Source organism: Pinus tabuliformis, chromosome 7 (assembly GCF_031772625.1).
Source record: "Pinus tabuliformis cultivar Carrire ecotype Pingquan chromosome 7, CPIR1, whole genome shotgun sequence".
NCBI lineage: Eukaryota > Viridiplantae > Streptophyta > Pinopsida > Pinales > Pinaceae > Pinus > Pinus tabuliformis.
Window position 1 is genome coordinate 1,101,610,860 of NC_142293.1, and position 25,438 is coordinate 1,101,636,297.

Genomic DNA, 25,438 nt, shown 5'->3' on the forward strand with positions numbered 1-25,438 from the left:
CAATTTTCTATTAGTGCTAATTTTATTGATGAAGTAGAACTAGATGTACTTTTTGTTGATGTATGTGGACTGGTGTTTGTGAGTCTCTATATGTACATGCGAGATGTAATCTTCATGGGGAGATCCAACCAGTATTACCTCATCAATGATGGAAAATCATTCACCATCAACGAACACAAGGGTAAGTCCAAAGTTTCACTAGTTTGTTCCAACCAAGAAAATAAGCTGATAAGTTCTAAAAAGAAGTATGTTTTACTATTTTTAAGAGAGCTTTATTCTGTAGAAGAGTCAGTGAGAAAAAGTTAATCCATAGAATGGTGTACTAAGAAACAGAAACAATAACTAGAAGTTTTTCTATAGGCATATAGGGATGAGGAGCCTAAATGCTTACTTCCCAAGAGGGAATTGGAGCATGAGATCGAGACACTGTAGGACTCCCAAACATTGGGTTGTATAGGTAGTATGTTATATAAGTAAGTGGGGTGAAGAAGAAATTACAATAGCTACTGGAACAAGGTATCATTTGACCAAGTACCTCACCATGTGGGTCCCCCATCATCATTGTGCCAAAGAAGGATGGGACTTGGTGAATGTGTATCGATTATAGAGCATTAGAAAAAATTACAAAAGAACTTGTACCCCTTGCCTATAATAGATAATTTGTTGGATCAATTGCAGCAAGCCAAATACTTCAACAAGCTAGACTTAAAGTCTAGATATCACTAGGTTTAGGTTAAAGTAAAACAAATCTAGAAGATCGCCTTCAAATCCAAGAAACTTTTTCATGAGTGTTCAATCATGTATTTTGGTGTATGCAATGCATTAACAATGTTTATGAGGTTAATGAATGATATATTTTTCAATTTTTATAGATTCGTTTGTTATTTTATATTCGGATGACATATTGGTATACATTGCTACTTGGAAGGAGCACATATCACATTTCATGTTGTTGTTAGAGACATTAAAGAAGCACCATCTCCTGGAAAATATCAAAAGTGTGAGTTTACATAGAAGTCTTTGGTGTATCTGGGGTATGTTAGAGGTGGAGGAGAGCTAAGGATAGATCCTGCCAATATGGAGGCCATCATAAAGTGGTTAGTGCTTACTAATGTTTCTAAGGTCAGGGGTTTCGTTGGGATAACATTGTACCTAAGGAAATTCATAGCCTTTTTTTTCAGCAATAGCAACACCACTCTATGCCATAACAAGTGGAAGGATTTTCTAGTGGGGAGAGGTTCAGTAGCGGACCTTTGAGGTGTTAAAGAAGAATTTCAGTCAAGTACTAATACTAGCATTACCAAACTTGTAGCATCCCTTTGAAGTGGGGACATATGCGAGTAGGTATGTTATGGGAGAAATCTTGATGCAAGGAGGAAGCCTTGTATGCTACCATTTTAAAGTATTTCATCGGGTGGTTCTTAACTACCCTACCTACAACAATGAGATCCATACTCTGGTGAAATTTATGAAGAAGTGGAAACACTATCTAATGGGAAAAGAGATATTAATCCGCACAAATCACCAAACATTACAATACTTACAAGCCTAGAGTAAGTTATAGTAAAATAAGCATCACAAGTGGATGTGGATTTTATAGTAGATTCATTTAGAAATCAAATATAAGAACGACAACAAAAATGAGTTACCTAACATGCTTTCAATATCACCCACATGAAATATCCCATCTATGGGAACTCTTATGCACATGGAGCCATTCACACATGATGCATATAGAGAGGCATATTTAGAGGATCAAGACTTCAAGGAGGGGTTTCAACAGGTGTAGAGCTAGAGTCATGTGCATGACGACGATAACACAGTTGATTACCATCTCTATTATGGGTTACTCCATAAGTTGGATAAGTTATGTGTTCCTAAAGGTGAGATACTATGTTTGATTATAGAGGCTCACACCTCGAAGGTTGCATGTCACTTTGGTGTAGGGAAGATAATGGAAAACTTGTAGAGGTAGGTGTATTTGCCAAATATGCAAGAATAGGTACTTAAGTTCATAAGAGGATGCATGATTTGTTTTATCAACAAGCCTAGTAATATGAAACATGGTGTGTATCATCCCTTGCCTATACCCACTCATCCTTGGGAAATAATTTCCATGGAATTTTTTGGAGGTTTACCAACAACTAGGAAGGAACATAAGATACCTATTTGTGGTAGTTGACAGGTTCAACAAGATCTGTGTTATGATGTCTTGTAAAAAGACCATTAGTGGTAAAGAAGTAGAATTTTTTTTCTTTTGATAGGTTTGGGTGCAATTTTGGATATCAAGGAGTATCGTTTCAAATAGGGACACACTATTTCTTAGTTCATTTTGGACTACAATGTGGGAGAAGATGAACAACAAGTTGAAGAGGTCTACAACATTCCATCCACAAACATACGAAAAAAAGAAGAAGAAGAAGAAGAAGTAGTTAACATGATTTTGATGCAACTTTTGAGGGAGGACAACCATAATCATTCGAAGAATTTGGATGAAAATATGGTATATATATAACACTCTTATAACAAGGAATTCCACACTTCCACAGGTAAGTCCCAATTTGAAACATGTTTTGGATATTTTCCACCTTCAATTTTGGATATTGCATATGGGCAGCAAGGAGGACTAAGGGAGGATCTTAAATTGGGTGCATTAAGGGCAAAATAAATTGTTGATAAGATTAGGAAAATCCATATACAGGTACAGGAGACATTGCAAAAGTCATAGGAAAAATATAAGGCCTACAATGATCAATGTCAACCTAATTTATATGCCTAAATTATGATATAATATTTATATCAATGTTGGTGTTCATAAACTTAGAAGCACATTACAATATGTAGAGAGATAAGCTAAATTGGTTGTCACCTTTTTAAGATTAAGTGATAAAGTTAACATCTAGGTTTCTAATTAAATGAAGAGACTAAGAAAGCTTGAAAAAAATATGTTCTAATCACACTTTCTTGAAATGTAAAACACACCTACTTGAATCATGAACACCCTAGATTGGGCATTCATTAAGAATTCTCACACAGATTAGAGTGATATGAATTTATGAAGGAACGAAATATAATTTAAACCAAAAACACAAGGGTACAATGAAACTGAACTTCAATTAATAAATAGAAAATGTTGAAAACAGTTTACATGCATAATGAAAACAAACTAGCTTGGGCGACAGTAACTTTTCTATGAGAAGAAATGCGATGACTAAATGCCTTCTGAATTGTGTTACAATGAGACTCCAAGGTATTTTTATCATGAAAAAATAATGATAAAACCTAACCCTAGGAGATGAAGTGCCAAAATCTTGTGGGCTCCGATGGGGTTAGTTGGAACGTCAACTTCCTGGGGTCATACCTTTGGCATACCATCTCTATTTGGCACAAACGATACCCTGTTGGAAAGGTATATTCGAGGAAAACAAATTTTGATTACAAATTCTAGTATTTAACTCACGTTTTCTCACTTCCACCAAAAACCTTGTTTAGGGACTCAAAAAAATCTCAAAGTACAGGACCCGAAAAACAACCAAAACTAGAAAATTGTCGAAATAGGAAACTATGTTGAAAAATAGGAAATAGTGCTTGAGGTCCAAGTGGAATAGGAGTGTGACCACCAATATCCACTTAGATCATTCCTCCCTCCTTAGGAAGGAATGGTCCCCATTGTGCTGAGTGCCTCCATGAGACGGGGAAAATTTTGTTGGACTTGGTCCTTGGTGAGCCACTTTCCTTGTTGCAGGAGTTAATCGGCTTTGACAACCCAATGCATATAGATCCTTTGTTGGTGAGTGTTCTTAATCTATGTGTCCATGATCTAATCAATTGTGCCCTGTTAAATGTAATCGAGGTTGAGTTGTGTTGGTGTAAGCTACTAGGAATTGTCTGATGTGTCCAACTATGGAAGAAAGTATGGTTGAAGATAGTCCACATTGAATACTTGGTGTAGGCCAAGGAATGGGGGGATACTTCGATTGAAAGTGTTGACACCCACAAACTTGGTGATGATGTAAGGTCATTATTGAAGTGGTCGACGCTTTCAATGGGCTCCTACAAGGCGTTCCTTTTGCAAAAGCAATGAAACCTTATCTCCCACTTGAAACTAATGTGGCACCCAATGTTGATCATGACGTTGTTTATAGTTAGTATTAGCTTTATCCAAGAGATCATGAATTTTCTGGCATATGTGTTGAATGAATTCAATAAACTTGATGGCTTTATCAGTTGTGGATTGAAAATGTGTAGATTTTGCCTATGCAGTTACCAGGCCCACCTGAAAGGGGTTGTGGCCAATTGAGCTATGGAGAGCTCTGTTTTAGTTGTGTTAAACATTTGGAAGACTCTCATCCCATGTTCATGGATGCTCAAATTTGTACATGTGTAGTATGTGCATTATCATCTTGTTGATGACCTTTGTCTAGACATCAGTATGTGGGTGGAAGGTAATCGACTTGGTGAGCTTGGTATCCAACAATGGCCAAAGGCTCGACCAAAATGTGCTCAGGAACACGCTATCCTGATTTGATATGATGGTATGCGGGATCCCAAAATGTACCCACACCCATTCAAAGAAGAGTTTGACAGTGGTTTTTGCTGTGATACTCTTCTTGCAGGCAGCAAATGTGGTCATCTTCGAAAATATATCAACAACCATAAACACACAATCATTACCATTCTTGGTAGAAGGAAGGCTAGGTATATAGTCCATAGAGATGGATTCCCAAGGACAACTAGGAGTAGGTAGAGGGGTGTAGAGGCCTTGCTTCTTAATGGTTTGCTTGGAAATGACACAGGTAATGCAGGATGTGATATATTTGCAAACATCATGTTGGAGTTTCAACCAGTAAAAATACTACTGCAATATTACACTATCTTCTCCATGCAAAATTTCCATGCTACCCAACTATAATGTGCCTCCCAAATTATTGCTTGAAGGAACACAAAGGTGTCCTAGGAAGCACTATAGTGCACCCTCAAGGTGGAATTCTAGAACTTCCTTTCCTTCCATCATCATTTGGTATGTGGTGGCGGATTCTATATCATTTTTGTATAGTTGTGACCATCTAAAAGTCCCATGCCTGCAATAGTTGAGAACAATGGTTAGTGCCACTACTGGGGGACAAATAAGGGAATTTGCAACATGATTGGCACTACCTTTCTTGTTTTTAATTCTCAAATGAAATTGTTGCGGCTATGTGGACCATTTATGACAGCGATCGTTTTATACTTTCCTTGTGTCCACATAAATTGAAGAGGCCAGTGATCTATGTGGATGGTCATCTCCTTCCCCATAATGTAATGTTTCCCATGTTGGCAAGCCTGCACAATAGAATATATACCCTTATCATAGGCGGGGTATCTCTGAATAGTATTAGAGAGTGCCTCACTATGATAGACCATCGAGTAACCTTTCTCAACGAGGACTGCACCAATAGCATAGCCAAAGGAATTTGTCTTAATATCAAATCATTATTGCAAGTTTAACAATGTGAGGACTGGTGCAGAGAAAAGGAGGTGTTTTAACTCAACGAATGCCTTTTGTTGTGGCCTAGACCAGTTAAAAAAAAATTATTTCTCTCCACCCTTGGTAATTTGAATTAAGGGTCAAGAGATATGAGAGAATCCCAACACAAATATATGGTAGGAATTAGCAAGGCTCAAGAAGTTGCAAAGATTTTTGAGACTCATCGGGGCCTGCCAATCTTGAGACTCATCCACATGCACATGTTTCTCATCAATAATGTAACCTAGATATTGGACCTTTTCCATGCCAAAGGAGCACTTTTCCAAGTTTGCACATAACTTGTGCTATCGTAGAGTATCTAGGACCTGTTGAATATGTTTCAAGTGTTCTTCTCAACTCTTGCTAAGATGAGGATATTACTGAGATGTACAGCCACGAACGAGTTGGTAAAGACTACAAGATCTAATCCCTCAGCCTCATAAAAGTTGTGGGGGAATTCATCAAACCGAAGGGCATGACCAACCACTTGAAAAGACCCTCCTTGGACATGAAAGTAGCCTTCCACACATTTGTGGGTTTTATTTTAACTTGGTGATAGTTGGATTTCAAATCAATCTTACTGAAGCATTTGGCCCCCTTGAGTTGATCAAGAATGTCATCAATCCATGGAATTTGGTACCTTTTCATGATTGTGATTTTTTTAGGGCTCGATAATAAATAAAAGCCTCTAGGTCCCATCCTTCTACATGAGTATAATTGGGATCCCATAGGGTGAGGAACTTGGTCAAATGCGCCCTTTTTGTAGCAGATCCTGGATATATCACTTGATTTCCTCGTTTTCCATAAAAGAGAAATGATAGATTGGCCCATTGGGTAAAGGTGAATCGAGGTCCATATCGATGACTTGATAGTTCAAAGGTACCCATGTGGGTGAGGAGAAGATGTCTTTGTACTCTTCCATGAACTTATCGACTTGATTTTCCCATGCAGGGGATCCTTGTGTGGAGGCAATAGATGTGGTCATTATTTTCCCCTTACTTTGAGAGCGAATCAGAAGGAAGACAAATTTTCTAGGATGGGAGATGATCTTATTACATTCCTTAGTAGAGATCAGAGAAAGCACTAGGTGGGGCTACCTCTAGTACCTATATAAATTTTTTCCCAAAGTAATAATAACAGTATGAGGTTTAAACTCATACACATCATGACGCTTACACAAGTATGGTTTTCCCAAAAAAACATCACAAACTTCAAGGCGAGCAACATCACACAATACCTTGTCTGTGAAAGGCTTGATACTATAGAGCAGATGATATTGTTGGCTAACACGAAGATCTTGCCCTTGGTGGAGCCACCCCATGGTGTATAGTTGTAGGTGTGTTGTTGTTGGAAATCACAATTTCTTAACAACATTTGTTGAAATGAGGTTCTTTTGACTCTTTCTATCAATAATGAAACACAACGGAGTCCCCTTTACCCATATCTATGAGTGGAAGAGACACTCACCTTCCTCTGGATCTTCTAGCTCCTTATATTGGATCTTGGTGGTAACAACAATGGCACTAAGTTTTGTATTAATGATTTGTTTCCCCTTGTAGGGGTCTGATTTAGATTCAGAACCTACATCTAACTCTGAAGCTTTAATCTCGGCCACTAGTGACTTCTTCGCACAACACTCTTTTTTGTTAGGACTGGGGCTCTTGTGGAACTCACACCAATTTTATGTGTCCTTCTTTGTCTTCCCATTGCTATTCTTTACTTGTGGCTTTGATGGCTTGTCCTGGGTTGTTCTAACTTTGGTCTGTCATTTGTTCAATGATTTTGGGGTGCCCTTTCCTTGCTTCAGATTCGTAGAACCAAAGTCTCGCTTCTTCTATTAAGTTTTTTCTCAATCCAGGTGGCATATGAGTATGTTGCACCAAGCGAGGAGATGTTCATGAACTCCATATTTGTCTGAATGTATTTTTGCAGAAAGCCATGATACTTGAGCACCAAATGTAACTCAGAGTCCTTGATACCTAACTTCGTGCACAAATTATCAAATATATTCATGAACTTTGGCATGTCTTGGTTCCTTTCTTGTCGTAGTGTGGTCCATTTTATATATTTGTCTTTGCAGCTTCTAATAGTGCAATAATGTTCCTTGATAGCATCCTTAAAATAGTTCTAAGAGGGTGTGACCAAAAGTAGTGCAGACCCTTCCGTGTCCCTTTTCTCACAGTAAGTTTCCCAATAGTCCTTGATGTGGGCAACCACTTTAAGAAGTGGAAAAGTAATATTATCTGTATTGTAAAAATCATGGACCAAAAACATCCTTCCAACAGATTTAACCATTTATCTACAACATCTACATATTTCTAGCCTTCAAATATAGGAATTTTCAAGTTAACTTGTACCTTAAATGGGGTGGCACCTACTAAGTGACTGATGGATGAAGATGCATCGCATATTGGTAATTGTCGAAGGATCTGGGAAAAGTTAACAATCATTTTGTTCCTTTGTCGCTTGAGGGTTTCTTTGAGAAATAATTTAATAATATATCCTTCTCCATCGTATTTATTTTGTTCCACCATTGGAGGCCATTGGGGTTTGCAAGGATGGTCTTTCAAGGGTTCAAGCAGTTTGAGTCCCAACTCCTTATATCCTGACTTCATTTGGGACATGCATAGAAAAATAGAGAAAGTGCAGACAACTCTGATACAACTAATCTAGAATTATGAAGAAATGAAATTAAATATATATTCAAAGCAAAAACATAGAGGTACAGTGACACTGAACGTCAATTAATAAATATCAAATGTTGAAAATTGTTTACATGCAGAATGAAAGCAAACTAGCTCGAGCTATAGTAGCTTATATCTAGAAGAGATGTGATGGTTACATGCCTTCTGGACTATTACAATGAGACTTTAAGGCCTTTTTATCATGAAGAAACAATTAGAAACACTAAACATCCAAAACAATAACCCTAGGAGATGAAGTGTTAAAAACTTGTGGGCCCCGATGGGGTTAGTTGGAACGTCAACTTCCCAAGGTCATAACTTTGGCATACAATATTCATTTGGCGCGCAAGAGATCCCATTAGAAAGTTCTATTTGAGGACAACAAATTTCAACTGCAAATATCAGTCGTTAAGTCACTTTTGCCTATTTCCCAAAAAAATGGTGTTTAGGGTCTCAAAACATCTCAAAAGTTCAAGACCCCAGAAACTACGAAAAATATAAAATTATTGAAATAATAAATTGTGTTGAAAAATAGAAAACTAATAGGAAACAATGTTGTAGGTCCAAGTGGAATAGGTGGGTGGCCACTAATATCCACCTGGATCACAAATTCCTCTAAGCAATCATGTTCAAGAACATCACGTTTCACACTCAAATGCTTGGAAATGACAATGATCAAGGGGGTTTTATCAAAGGGATTGATTGAATCACTAGGGTCTTTCTTGCCACTGAAGGAAATTGGACACTCCAATAGTCTTCTAGTCAATCTAATAGTTTTTTAACCCAATATTAATTGAAAATATGAGAATACACTATGACCTTCCCCATTTGTGAGAGTGAAAATTGGTGGTTATTCATAGTCTTCTACTCATCCTCTTAATCAGTATGTTCCCAAACCATTGATCTAATCTAAGAAAAATGGGAAATGTATATAAAGAACAATGGTTCTTGTTAGCCCAATGATAAATAAAAAGGTTTTCAAGGTGGTTGGAGCCTTCTTCCCTAAGAAAAGTGGTGAATGGCACTCTTGGTGCCTTACTCAACTTTGCCAACTAGATTTTTCTTACAAACGATAATTATCCTACCATAAATCACACTCATAAACACACTTGAGTCTAGAAAACATAATGAGTAATATATTCTAATGATGCAATGTTTAAATGAGATAGTAATATATTAGTGAATGTCACTATGATGATTTGCTAGTGAAATATAGTTATGATATCTAGTGAAATGCAATTATAATAACAAATTTTTTATTATTATTAGTAAGAATTAGTATAACCATATTATTATTTATTTTTTGTAAGTTCAACATTAGTGAGGCTAGATCATGGTCATTTCCAAGAATAATATCTGAATAGAGTGAGAAATTGAACCGGTGACTTAACATCTATCAGTGTCGTAACAGTGCACCCAATCACCATCTATCCAAGACCCCGTAAATATTATAACCATATTCTTATTATTATTTTAAATAAAATTCTTATTTACACGATTTAGTAACACTACTTAACTTAGAAATTACTTTTCTATATTATAATTTTATAACAAATATTGGAATCATCTTGTCCATCTATTTCCTTATCCCTTCTTCTAGAGAGAACAGTCCCCCACATACACAAGAAAAACACAAATATTTCTCCCAACAATAATAAAAATATAAAAATATAAATCCCTCTTTACAAGTCTCATCAAGGCTCCTTATTTTAAATATTATTTTTCCAACATTACACTAGATATTACTTTACGAATTAAGAAGTTTCAAATCCTATCCATTCCCCTCCTCTTTCAAAACCATCCCTTTAGATTTTAAAATGTTGCACACAAATAAAAGCACCCACACTTATTTTACTTGCATGAAGAATATATATATGTGATATTATTCTTTCCTTAAATTACACTATTATATAAATCACATCTTTCTCACAAAATTATTTTTCATATTTAAAAAATATTTTCTTTCCCAATAATGGAAAAGAGAGACCTACAAATTCACTAAGGAAACTTATATAAACTCTCTTTTAATTTAAAATTTTAAAACTTATATTATTATATTACAAAAATTATTCCCTTAGGTCAACCTTGCCTTCAATCGTCTTAATAGACTATTTAGAACCAAAACTCAATTTTATTTTTTCTATTAATTTAATCATTTCCCTTTACATTAAATTCTTAACCACCTTACCTTCCATATGAAAGTAACCCTCTTGTGTTCCTTCTTTAAAACAACTACATATTCTTTTAATTCCTTACTTTAACTACTCTAGTTATAAATTTCCTACATTTTGCAAATCTCAGAAATTTGAAGACAAACTACATGCGTTGTTACTTGGTTTATTCCAAGACATCCTCCTCAAATACAAAAAAAATTATTCCAACACATCCTCCTCAAATACAAAAAAAAATATGAATTGATATTTTTTTTTGTAACCAAAGGAACTAAATTACTTCAATGGATCCACGTTGTTAAACTAGGAAGAGAAATATTTAAATGGAAAACATTGTAAGGTAGTGAAATACTTATAATGGATCCTTGCTATTGAATTAGGTAGCAAAACTAAAATAAAGCATGTTTTAGTAGTTCTCTAGTTAGATGGGTCAGATAGGTTATGAATGTATGTGATTATAGTCCAAAATTAAACATTCTCAGCACCGCTAGATAACTTCTTCAAGTAAGAACTCATTCTTTAGACATGGATTAAACAGGCTATGAATGCAAGCAATTAGAGTATGACAAGTTTTGAAATGAATTTGTGCTACCCCTCACCTTAACTTGATGATGACATTTGTAGTAGATCCCCTCGAACATTCTCCTCACTATATTTGAACAAATAGGATGATAACAAGAAGCCATTTAATGTTGGGATACCTACACTAGCTAGAGATAGTTCACAACTACTTGCCAGATTTTATTATTATTATTATTTTACGTGGTTTATTATTGCCAGAGATTAGTGGCAGCTACATCAATGAGATATTTGTACCAATAATATCTATTTGAAATTATCATTTTGTTTCAACTCAATCACGGAGCCTAACCTTGAGAGTGTCAAGAGAATTGAACCCATGACCTCTCAATAGCATAAGTGCTTTAAAAATAGGGATTCGACCAATTGAGCTAACCCTCGAGGCTAACTACTTGCCAGATATCTAGTTGTGGACATCAATACATGCATGAATGCAGGTATTGATGCATGATGGAGGATGCATGCATGGCATACATGCAATTACTAGACCATGCAAAATTCCACTAATTATTAAGCCTTTGCATGGTGGGTATAGATTGCTCTCTTCCATGACCTTCCAAATGATGGATGACCTATGATGGTTCATGGTTAGAGTAGTATTTTCTCGTAAGTACAAAGTTGATAATATATGTATTGGTGAAGAGATTCAATAATGCATTTAGTGATTACAATAAGAGTAGCCTTTGTTCACAAACACAAAGGTGGTAGCATTAGTATTATTGAATAGAATCCACAATACATTGATTGATTACAAATCATATTGGTATCAAAATAGAAAATAATTGATAGGGGCATGTTGAAGAAAAATCAACCTAGGAAAGGATTTGAGAAGAGAAACATTGAAGGAGTTGAAAGCCATCAATGAATATTTGAAGAAGAGAATTCATGACTAAGGGAGAAGTTACAACACTATGAGAACAAGATTGAAGACTTGTAGTGCAAGCTCCACACCACAAAATATTTTGTTGCTTCTATGAGTGAACGACTCATGAGACACCAAGGGTCCATCACCAATATTATAACATGCTAGGATTTGTGAAACCTTCAAAATATACAATTACAAGAAAAGGTAAATTAGTTGGATGGCCACCAAGAAGAAAGGTGTACTCTAATGATGACATAGTTGCAAAAAGAACCAGTAACCAAGGAGGAAATATGGCAAGTGTATCCTCTAAAACCCTTTCCCATTTTGATTCAACCAAAGAGACCTTTAATATATTGGAATTTCATACCAAAGTGATATGCCCTAACTAGATTGAACATATGGACTATAATGACCAAGGGCTTAGAAAGAAAGGCCAAGGGATTAAAGACATTATTATAGTGGAAAATAGGTTGATACATGAAGAGTTTAAGGATTGTTGGTAAAGAGGAAATACATGAATGCTCCAAAGTTATAGAATATTGTGAATGTGTTGTGGAAAATTACAACACATATCTAAAAGTTTTCACTCTAAGATAAGGCCATAAATATCTCCCTTTTTAAGGGAAAATAACACTAAATCAATGATTAGCTCAAATGAAGAAGAGGCAACACTTGATAGATTAAGCAAACAAACCTTATCTTCTTACTTATCACACCACAGAATAAGTTAGTAGAAAATTGTGAATATTATTAAGTGTAAGGTAATTAACTCCAAAACTTGAGAAATCACATAAAACATAGTGTAAAATCTAAGAGAACAATATATAAGAGAGATAAACCCTAAGAAATATATCTTTATAACTAAAAGTATAGAGCTAATTTCACTTGGCTCTTCAAGGGAGCAACCTCTAAGAGCAAAGTTCCAAAGATAATAACAGTTCTTGAAAAAATGTTACATAACCTTCTACATAATATATAACTATCCATAATCTTAACTATATATAGGCCAACTTATAATGAGGTCCCACTAACTAATTTGGGCCTTATTAACAAAGAGAACCCTTTTTACAATGTTAACTAACTATTCAATGGGTCTTGTTAAATGAATATGGCCGTATATATTATTAAAGCATATAAATAAGGGGGTTAGGGTAGGACCCTAATATGCCCCACCTTCAAAACCAACATTGTCCTCAATGTTGAACGTGAGGAAATTGTTGTAGAATCACCATAATTTCCCATGTGGTATCATCTAATTACATATGTTTCCACTAGATCAATGCCTCCTTGATTATGTGTTGGCACCATTGATGCTCTCTATTATACAAGACTACTTTTGGCTAGAGCTAAATGGCACGTTCTTCATTAAGTTTTGATAGTTTGATATGCACTTTGCAATTTGGTCCCACAACCTTCTTCAAACAAGACACATGAAAGAATAAATGAAATGTGGGGTGGGTTGGGAGAGCTAGCTTATAGCTGACTTGACCAAAACTAGCTTATAGCTGACTTTACCAATTCATTCTTTGATATTATAGGGACCGAAAAACTTGGGAGCTATTTTATAGGGAACTTTATCTTTGAGTAGTGTATGTTTATAAGGTTGCAGGCGAAGGAACACTTGAGCTGATTTAGCAAAATAATGTTTGAATCTATGTTAGTCAACTCATTTTTTTGTACAATTTTGTGCCATTACCAAGTTTTCCTTGAGAACATGGATAATGGATTCTCCAGTGTGAAGTTTTATATCTATTGAATGAATCTTAGATTATCATAGTACATAAGATGCCATTGATAGGGGGTTTTGGCCATAAATAGATTCATATGTTGTCAATGTAACATCATTCGGAAAGGGGATGTCATTGTGCCCATTGGTGTGGATTTTTTGAAGCAAAGCATCTCCAAAAAATTTCTAAGCACTTGTTGACCACTTCGCTTTGATCATCAAATTGAGGATGATATGCAATACTCATATTTAGTTATGTACCTTGAAGTTTAAAAAAATCCTTCCAAATTTTTCTTGTGATGGGGTTTTGATCTAAGATAATGAAAATGGGAATACCTTATAGCTTAAATATCAGATCCATGAATTCCTAAGAAACTTAGGGGGTTGAGTACATTGCAAAATTGTATCACTCTATAATGTACTTGACCCCTTCTATATTATTGTTGAAGGGATGGGGTAATACAAAAACCATCAATTCCACTAATCATGCATTCTTGATCCGAATTGGATTATTATATTATTTTTCATCTATCTTGAAGCTTTTAGAGTGGAAAAAATGGAGGAAGCAACTAACAAGACCATTTTTACCATTGGGCCCCAATTTGGTGAATTGGGGTTTAAAACCTTCCAAAACCATTTTGAGCCATCGAATTGCATTTTTTGGGGATATAAATTTATTGCTTGAATGCCAAGCTTTTAATTGAAATTCCACACACAAATACCTTTCCAGCAATGTAAGAATCACCTCAATTAGAGTCTATATGCAAAAGTTATGCCACTCAGAAGTTGACGTTCTTATTTGACCACCATAATTCAAGAGGATGCCATGTCAATCCCCATTATTCATGGAAAATGGGATAGTCACATTTTCATGACGAAGAAGACTCTAAAAGAGTCCATAATGTCACTCTAATTTAGAGTTCAAGGAGTCAAACTTAACCACTAGTAGGATATTTTCTTATGTTATAATGGGGCCATTAGGAGGAAAAAGGGTTCCATTCTATTTGACTGCAATTTGTTCCATAGATGCACATAGTAGATGAGAGTGGATAGGGAGAGAGAAAACATAGAGGCTTTGTGCACTATAGAAACCCATGGGTCACAGACCTCACTTATTTTCACTTGCATGTATTTTCCATTTATAGAAAGAGAGCAATGTGGCCTCTCCTTCCAGTTAGGTTTTCTCCCAAAAGGCTTTTCTAAGTTATATCTTCCATTAAATTGTGGTTTTTGAATTGTATTTCATTACTCTGTATTTCTACATAATTATGATTTTCATGTATACACAATAAATAGTAATTTACATATTTAGATATCTAAGGAGAAATAAACCTCATAGTCTAGATTTCAAATTTTTGAATATATTTTAGTAGATTTGTTTGATGAATTGTTTATTGTAATATCTACGACAGTTTATGGAGGATATTGGTATCAAAGTAGGTTTCTTTAGGTAGATTGTGGGGAGTTGCAATAGATCCATATTAGTTAAGTCGGAAGCCACAAAACGCTAGTCATGGCCGATGAATTGGTAAGTAACCCTCGTGATCCCATAGAGGATAGGTTTGTGTGGGTCGAAGCACAAGTTGCAGATATAAAATATAATGTGAACCTCCTCAGGGTGGCCTTGAAAAATAAATCTTGGGTTATTCAAATAATATGGATGTTCTAATGTGGATGCTAGATCAGAGGGAAAATTAGAAAAATGAGAAGAACTAGAGAGGGAATATAAGAAATAATCCAAAAGGAATAACCCAGTTCAAGTTCCGTGAACCATTCATAGCCCCTAGTCAAAATGGAAGTGAAGGTTTCCATCAAACCATATCAATTTGATATTAACACTCTCAAGCTAAATCAGGGGTTGCATTAATTAGAAGTTTATGTTTTCTTAACCGAAATTAGAGGGTCGTGCCTTGACATGGTGGGACATCCACACTAATACCGTGAGGTTGGAGGGAGATCCTATGGCATTACTACAACAAGAAGCAAGGGAAAAGTGTTCAAGAGTACACCACATAATTTAGAAAGATATCCATAATGTTGGGTATCTCCCGAACCCATATGTACTCCTTAAGTAGTGGGGGGTGGGGGGGGGGTGTATGCACATCCATTTGTGAAGCAAGTGATTTTGTTCAAGCCTAAATAAATGGACAGGGCTCGTGTATAAGAATATTTCTTGGAGAACATAGCCCATAAGAAACGATAATCTAGTGGGTGAAAGCAGAAGGAGTAGCAGGAAGCTTCCAAGGAGGGGAAGAATATGTGGAAAGGAGGAAAAGATAAAAGGACATAAACCAAAACACACCAGTGCAAAGATCCCAGCAACCACTGTAACATTACGGTCATACAGAGGACATGTGGTTCAATTTATATCCAAAGCTTAAGACAAAGAACATAAAGAAAGATGCAAAGAATAAGAATCTCATGGCCATTGATTCAAGCAACTAGGTTGAAATTAGCTTAGACATGCATGTGAAAATCATTTGTACATTAGTGCAAAAGGAGGTGAATTTGAGTAGCCTTTAACAACAATAAGAGAACAACAAAAATAGAATCTTCCATGTAAAGGTACATGTCAATAAGAAAAATATTAATGCTTTGTTTGACTTAGGATCATAGGAAAATGTCTTTGTAGTAGAGCCAGTTAAAAAAATTGGGATTGGAAGTTCATGATCATCCAATCCCATATCCATTGGGATGGGTAGATAAGGATGCGAAAATAAAGGTAACAAAGCAATGCAAAATCAGATTTTCTATCAGTGCTAATTTTATTGATGAAGTAGAAATAAATGTAGTTCATGTTGATGTATGTGGAGTGGTGTTTGGAAGTCATTATATGTACATGTGGGATGCAATATTCATGGGGAGAGTTAATGAATACTGCCTCATCAAGGATGGGAAATCCTTCAACATCAACTCCTACAAGTCCCAAATTTCATTAGTAAGTTTCGACCAAGCAAAGAAACTAATCATTTCTACCAAGAAGTATGTTTTACTATTTTCAAGACAAAATTGTTTTGTAGAAGAGTCAATGAAAACAAATTAATTCCTAGAGTGGTAGAATAAGAAACAAAAACAACAACTTGAAGAGTTTTTATAGGCATGTAAGGATGTGTTCCGAGAGCCTAAAGGGTTACCACCCAAGAGGGAAGTGGAACATGAGATCAAGATATTGTCTGACTCCCAAACATTGGTTGTATAAGTAATTTATCATATAAGTAAGTGAGGTGAATAAGTAATTGCAATAATTATTGGAACAAGGTGTCATTTGACCAAGACCTAAACATGTGAGTCACCCATCATCATTGTGCCAAAGAAGAATGGGACTTAGCGGATGTGTATTAATTACATAACATTTGAAAAAATTACATAAGAGCATGTACGCCCTGCCCAAGATAGATGATCTGTTGGATCAATTATAGCCAAATACTTCACCAGGTTGGACTTATATTATAGAGATCACTAGGATTAAGTCAAAGCAAAAGATATCTAGAAGACTACCTTCAAAACGAAGAAAGGTTTTTATGAGTGGTTAGTCATGTCGTTTGGCATATGCAATGCACCAACTATGTTTATGATGTTAATGAATGATATATTGTGCCCTTTAATATATTCGTTTATTATTTTCTATTTGAATGACATACTGGTATACATTGCTACTTGGAAGGAGCGCATCTCACATTTCATGTAGGTGTTAGAGACATTAAAGAAGCACCATCTGCTAGCAAATCTCAAAAGTGTGAGTTTGCATAGAATCCTTTGGTGTATCTGGGGTATATTATAGGTGGAGGAAAGCTAAAGATAGATCCCGCCAAAATGGATCCATCATAAAGTGGTCGATGCCTACTATTGTTTCTAAGATCAGTAGTTTCATTTGGATAGCATAGTACCTAAGGAAATTTGTAGCCTTGTTTTTAGCAATTGCATCACCACTCCACGCCATAACAAGTGGAAGGATTTTCCAATGGGGAGAGGGTTAGTAGAGGGCTTTTGAGTAGTTAAAGAAGAATGTGAGTCAAGAAAAAGTTCTAGCATTACCAAACTTGTAGCATCCCTTTGAAGTGGAGATAAATGTGACTAGGTAAGTTATGGGAGTTGTCTTGATGTAGGGTAGAAGGATTGTAAACTACCATTATAAAGTATTTCATGGGTAAATTCTTAACTACCCTACCTACAATAATGAGCTCTATGCTCTAGTGTAAGTGGGAAGAAGTGGAAACACTATCTAATGGGAAAAGGGATAGTAATCCACACAAATCACCAACCATTACAATACCTACAAGCCTAGAGTAAGTTATAGCAAACCGGGAATTAAAATTGGTTGGGGTTTTTATAGTAGATTCATTTAGTGATCAAGTACATGAAGCACAACACAATCAAGTTGGTTGACATGATTTCAAGGTCGTCCACATCAAACATCACAACTTTGGGAACTCTTATGCACATGGAGCCATTCACCCATGATGCATATAGAGAGGCATATTCAGAGGATAAGTACTTCAAGGAGGTGTTTTAGTAGTTGCAGAGCTAGAGTCATGTGCATGACAATAACAACATAGTTGACTACCATCTCCAAGATGGGTTACTCCATAAGATGGATAAGTTATGTGTTCCTAAAGGTGAGAAATTATGATAGATTACAGAGGATCACACCTCCAAGGTTGCAGGTCATTTTGGTATACGAAAGATAATCGAAAACTTGTAGAGGTATATGTATTGTCGCAAGATGCAATAATAGGTAGCCTAGTTCATAAGAGGATGCATGCTTTGTTTTACCAACAAGCCTAGTAATAGGAAACAGGGTTTGTATCATCCCTTCATTATACCCACTCATCCTTGGGAAATCATTTCCATGGAATTTGTGGGAGGCTTACTAGTAACCAGGAAGGGACAAGACTACCTATTTGTGATAGTTGATAGGTTCAGCAAGATGTGTGTTTCGATGCCCTATAAAAAGACCATTAGTGGTAAAGAATAAACAAATGTGTTCTTTAGATAGGTTTGGGTGTACTTTGGAATATCAAGGAGCATCTCCTGAAAAGGGGACATAATATTTCTTAGTTCATTTTGGACTACATTGTGGGAGAAGATGGACCACAAGTTTAAGAGTTCTATAGTATTCCATCCACAAAAATATGGGAAAACATAAGTAATCAACAAGATTTTGATGCAACTTTTGAGGGACTACAACCATAATAATTCGAAGACTTCAGGTGAAAATATGGTATATATACAACACTCTTATAACAAGGAATTCCACACTTCCACTGGTAAGTCCCCATTTGAAACTTTTTAGCTATTTTCCACCCTCACTTGTGGATATTACATGTGGGCATCAAGGAGGAATGAGGGAGGATCTTTCAGGGCATGCCTTAAGGGAAAAAATAAATTATTGAGAAGATTAGGCAAATCAATATACATGTATAGGAGACACTATAAAAGTCATAGGAAAAATATAAGGCCAAGAATGATTAGTGTTATGCTAATTTATATGCCTAAATGAAGACATAATATTTATATCAATCTGGGTGTTCATAAACTTAGAGGCATGTTACAATTTGTAAAGAGATAAGTTAGACTGGTTGTCACCTTTTAAGAGAAAGGGCCAAAGTTAAGATTTACGTTCTTGATTTAATAAAGAGACTAAGAAAGCATGAAACAAAAATCTATTCTAATCACACTTGCTTGAAATGAAAAACACACCTACTTGAATCATGAACACTCTGGATTGGGCATTCATTAATAATTCTCACACAATTCAAAGTCCTCTAAGCAATCATGTTTAAGAATATCAAGTTTCACACTCAAATGGCTAGAAATGACAATGATCAAGGGAGTTTTAATCTAAGGATTGATTAATTCACTAGGGATTTTCTTGTTACTGAAGGAAAGTGGACACTCTGATAGTCTTCTAGTCAAACTAATATAATTATCCTAGTACTAATTAAAAATATGAGAATACACTGCGACCTTCCCCATTTGTGAAAGTGAAAATGTGTCATCACTCATAGTTTTCTACTCGTCCTCATAATTAGTATGTTCCCAAACCATTGATCTAATCTAAGCAAAACAAGAAATATATATAGGGAACTATGGCGGTTGTTTTCTTGCTAAGTAAAAAGGTTGTCTATATGGTTGGGACATTCTTCACCGAGAAAAGTGGTGAATGGCACTCCTAGTGCCTTGCTCGACTTTTCCAACTAGATTTTTTTTATAAACAATAATTATCTTATCATAAATAAGACTCATAATCACACTTGAGTATATAAAACATAAAGAGCAATATATTCTAATGCTACAATGTTAAATGAAATATTAATATCTTAGTTAATGTGGTTTCTATGATATTCTAGTGAAATATAGCCATGCTATCTAGTGAAATGTAGCTATGACAATGAGTTTTTTATTTTTAATAATTAGTATAACAATGTTATTGTTTTTTAAATAAAATCCATATTTTTGAGATTTAGTAACAATTCTTAACTTAAGAAATTAATTTTTCCATATTATCGATTTATAAAAAATATTGGAATCATCTCATCCATCTCTTTCCTTGTCCCTTCTTCTAGACAGGACGACCCCCACACACAAACAAAAAAACACAAACACTTCTCCCAACAATAATAAAAAAATACAAATACCTCCATTCTCATGAATATAAAATAACTATCTATAATTATCTCATTCTTAAACTAAAAATAAAAAAATAAAAGTCTCTCTTTACAAATCTCATCAAGACTCCCTTATTTTAAATATTATTTTTCCAACATTACAAAAGATATTACTTTACACATTAAGAATTTTCAAATCCTATCCATCTCCCTCCTCTTTCAAAACCATACTTTTAGAATGTAAAACAATGTACACAAATAAAAGCACCCACACTTATTATACTTCGAGTAATGAAGAATAGAAAGATGTGATATTCGTCTCTCCTTAAATTACATTATTATATAAATCACATCCTTTTCACAAAATTATTTTTCATATCTAAAATTTTTTATTTCCAATAATAGAAAAGAAAGAGCTACAAATTTACTCAATTTTGAAAGGAAAATTATATAAACTCTTTTTTAAAAAATTAAAACTTATGTTTTTACATACCTTCAATCTTCTTAAACTAACTATTTAGAACCAAAACTTAATTTAATTTTTTTTTATTTAATTCGGTCATTCCCCTTTACATTAAACTCTTAACCACCTTATCTTCCATTTGAAAGCAACAATTTTGTGTTCCATCTTTAAAACATTTACATATTCTTATAATTCCTTACTTTAATCATTATAGTTATAAATTTCCTACATTTTGTAGATCCAATGAATTTGAAGACAAACTACATGCTTTCCTTACTTGGTTTATTCAAACATATGGACTTCTGAATGAACCAAACCATAAATAGTCAAATCTCAGTGAAATCTCCCATGTTTCCATTTGTTTCCTTGTTTGGTATACCATCTTAGAACTAAGTCATCTAGTTTAAAATCTTTGTCCTTTGCTCTTCTTTCAAAAATATGTTTCATTTTTTCTTAATATTTCTGCAATTTTTCGATAAACTAGTCTCTGTCTTCATGTAATTCAACTAGTTGATCATATCTTTCTAGTAATCTCATTTGGCTCCTCATATGCATCTTGTAACAACTTAGCAACGAGAAGAACTAGTTGACTAGGATAAACAACACTCATTCCACATGTTAATTCCAAAGGTGATTTTATAGTGGACTTTTTTGGTGAAATTATGTTTGCACATAGTGCATATTTTAACTGAGAATCCCATTTCTTCTTGTTTTCAGCTAAGGGCTTCTTGATAATTCTCTTAAGGATCTTGTTAAAGGACTCAACAAGACCATTCCCTTGAGGATAATATGTTGTTGAAAGATTTAGTGTGATATTCTATTTTTGACAGAATTTTATCGTGTTCATAGATTTAAAAGTTACAACTTTATTAGTAACAAGATTTCTAAAACATCCAAACATTAATAATATATTTTTTTCCAATTTTTTTTGTAACTACCATATATGTAGTTGTTCTAGTTATGATAGTTTCCACCCATTTATTAAAATAATCGGTAGTGTCATTATCTATTTATGTTGTCCACTAACAGTAAGATGAATCTCCCCTGTGAAATTTAACCCCCATTGTCCAAAAGGTTCCTCAATCAAACCGGGAATAAGAGGAAGAGAAGGCAATATTTGTTTGCCAACAAATATTTGACATTGGGCATATGCACAAACTTTATTGTTTACTTCTATAAATAACTCGGGCCAATAATATCCAACTCTCAAAACCTTATACATTGTATCTCTCCATGCACGATGACCCCCATAAACCCCTTTGTGGAACTCATCAGTAATGCCTTTTGTCTCTTCTTCTATGAGACACAATAATAGTATCCCAAGGGGATCTTTCTAGTACAATTTTTCACCCATGATATAGTATTTTATAGCTTATAACTTGAAATACCTCATTTTTTATTTCTCCTAGGGAGGTGGACAATTTAAATTCTATAGAGAAAAAATAATATCCTTATACCAAACTGAAAACAAATACTTCTCTTGTACTTTTGGGAAATTTTCTTGAGTTAATGCTTCATCCATTTGATATAGACATTCCACATAATTAAAATCAACTAGTGAATACAGTAAATATATTCCTAAAATTTTGCAATTTGATTTAGCCAAAGTTTTGGCTAATCCTTGCACTTTAACCAATTCGGTAGGTTTTATCTCTAGAAAAAAATTATGGATCTTCGCAACCCTTCTGTCCCTTTTTCCATCACTATCTGATTGCATTAGAATAGCTTTAACTGAGCTATTTAGCATATAAACAATAACTTGATAATGAAGTACAAAATTTATGAATTCTTTGAAAGATTTTACTAGAGCATAGGCCTACTTTTCCATAATATCATATTTCAATAATGCATCTCTCAAAACTCTACTGAAAAGGGAAATAAGCTATTCTTGACCTTGTCATTATTTTGTAACAACACTAATGTAATTGTTTTTCAGATGCAACACATTGGACAACTTTACCATCTTGGTCTCCTTCTTTGTTCCTAAATTACAATCTTCCATTTCCTTAGGCTTCATTTATAATTATGATTTTAGTGGAACATCATTTTGATCAATCAACTTCTCCAAAGGAATTAATCCTTTCGGAATGGCATTAGGCTTCAGTTGCAGGATTTTATGGTTAGCAATGGACTCTTTCCATTTTGGTTCTAGATCGTCCATTTTTAATTCCCCTTCTTCTTTTGAAAACTATTTAATTTTTTGAGCCAAAAATCATCAATTAACTCCTGGAAACTCTTTATATGCTAGTCGTCTTCAAAAACTTACCAATTTTATACATTATTAGGAATAAATGGTTTGTAGTGAACTTCAACTTCATACCTAATATGAGGGCTAATAGGGGGCATAAATGTACTTGTTGCAAAAGCTAGTGAATTTGTTGCTTGATTATTTTTTCCGAGGAAAAAATACCGCGCTTTTCTATTAATCGAGAAATAAAAAAGCTACAAAAATGAATGTGTAAACATTCAGCTGAGTTTTCTTGTGCCATAGAGATGTTTAAATCTCCTCAGTGATATCGTTTTTACCATAACTTTTAAACAAGAGACTTTGGGAGCTCTCCTGTTCACGGCCTGTATCAGCCCTATCAAAAATTTGAAGTTTCAAAACCTGTCACCATAGTATCTGGGCCTCCTTTTTTACAGGAAAACAGCCCAATACATATATCAAAAGAAAAAACAAAAATACAAACTGTCTCTCCTGCACCAGGAGTATTTCAAACAAGTTCATACAGATGAAGAAAAAAGAAAGATAGAGACTAAGAGTATGGGGGAAGATCCGACACACGGATCTGTTCCTGAACTTGCTCCGTTATCCTCCAAGATCCCAGAGTCTGCTGTAGACCTGCTTTAGAATACCGGTCGGCTTCTTCATTTTTATCCCTGTAAATATGAGCAATGGAGAAAATATTAAAATGTGACTTTAGTCTTTGGACTTCTTCTAACAGAGGCAACAGCATATAATTTCTGCAAATAAATTTCTCATTGACCCAGTTAACCACATTTGCCGAGTCTCCAAAAATCTGAACTGTGAGGATATTCCTATGGATGAGCCAGCAGAGGAGCAATTTTAAAGCTGATAATTCAGCGAAATTGTTTGAACCCGACCCAAGACCTACTGATGCTTTTAAAGAATGCGAGGGACTTAGATGGATTATAATTCCGGCACCAGTGATATTGTTTTGAGCTGCCCCGTCAAAGAAAGCCCAGGGGATGCCCTCTCTGATAACGACATCCGCTCGCTGGTTTGTAGATTGGGAGCCCTCCGGTTCAGGTAAGCTGGCTAATATGGCTGAGGCTTGTAAAGCAATGACATTCACTGGGGTGACCTTTTCATTAAAGATGCAACCATTGCGGGCTATCCAAATACCCCAACAGACAATAGGAGGGAGATTTCTCATGTTTTTCTCAGGATAGTGAGTCCACCAATATTCCCATGCAGCTGATAAATTCACCCCTTCCCAATTCCCGGAAAAATTCAGAAGCTTTTTTGTTTCCTCCCAAACTGATTTAGTGAAAGGACAGCTCACAAAAAGGTGCGAGACAGATTCAGAGTCAGTTTTGCAAAGAGGGCATCTACTCGGCCCCAGCTGGAAGCGAGCTTGAAGAATATCCCACGTGGGAATTTTGTTTTTTAAAGCGCACCAAAGAAAGATTCTGGCTTTTTTGGGGCATTTTAACTTGAAGAGTGGCTTCGCCCACCAAACCGGGGGCTCCCACCCCTTTCTTTTCATCAGAAAATCATAGCCAGCCTTTGGGGAATATCGACCTGTTTCTGCATGTGCCCAAACCAGAGAGTCTGGAGAATCCTTTATCTGACATTTGTGCGATTAAGTTCCTGTATGAAGCCTTGCCATTCATCTCTCAAAGGAGATCCAAGTCCAATTCTTCTGCTAATTTCCAGCCCTGCCCCAAATGGACGACAAGCCATGTTTGCTATCTGATGTAGATGTTTAATTCCTTTTGTATCAGATGCTCAATCAGACCAAGAGATAAAGCAAACCGCTCATTACACCCTACCCAAGGGTCCTTACCAATCCGCAAACATTCACCGTTCCCCACTTGCCATGCTAGTCCTTGTTCTATGATTTTAAAAGCTTCAGTGGTTGCCTTCCAGATGACCGAGCAATTTCTCCCTTTTTTGTTTGGACTTCTGATCCATTCTTCAAGGGGAATTGGATCAATATATTTCTTTTGACAACCCTGGTCCAAAGGTTCTCTGCTACTACAATTCGCCAGCCTGATTTTGCCGCCAAGGATTGGCAAAAGTCCACGAGTTGTTTCACTCCCCAGCCTCCCCATTCTTTTGGTCTAGCAATCTTGTCCCAAGCAACCCAGGGAAGCACTGAATTTTTTGTTGCTTGATTATGCTCTCAAGGCATTGCATTAATGTCAAAGGCTTGAAACAAATTTCCAACAACATCCCATACTTTGTTGCAATAGGCTCTAAGCCTAGGTTTCTTTGTTTGGCACAAAGTACTTACCTATTTCACCACCAACTCTGAATCCCTAAACACATATAAAATTAGAATTTTCATATTTATTACTACTTCTAAACCAAGGAGCAATGCCTCATACTCTGCTACATTATTAGTGGTATCAAATTATAATTTGAGAGATAAAAGAATTTTGTTATATCTATATATATATATATATATATATGATTAATTAATTAATAATTACTATTGAAGAGACATGTCTCTATGGACATGACCATTCATGAAAACGTACCTGCCTAGCTATTATACAAGACCCTCAGTTGTAATCAAATCATCACATTTTTATTCATATATTTTATACATATATATTTGTATCCTCAATGGATGTCTTCATATTCGA

General features: G+C 35.2%; 1 protein-coding gene across 1 annotated transcript; it reads right to left on the bottom strand.

The window, feature by feature from the left end:
• Window positions 1-23,358: 23,358 nt before the first annotated feature.
• LOC149251399 (uncharacterized) lies at window positions 23,359-24,901 on the bottom strand. Its single transcript, XM_089453873.1, has 2 exons — window positions 24,634-24,901; window positions 23,359-24,374 (listed from the first exon to the last, which is right to left on the bottom strand). The coding sequence occupies exons 1-2, from the start codon at window positions 24,899-24,901 to the stop codon at window positions 23,359-23,361; spliced, it is 1,284 nt and encodes a 427-aa protein (XP_089309999.1).
• Window positions 24,902-25,438: the final 537 nt, after the last annotated feature.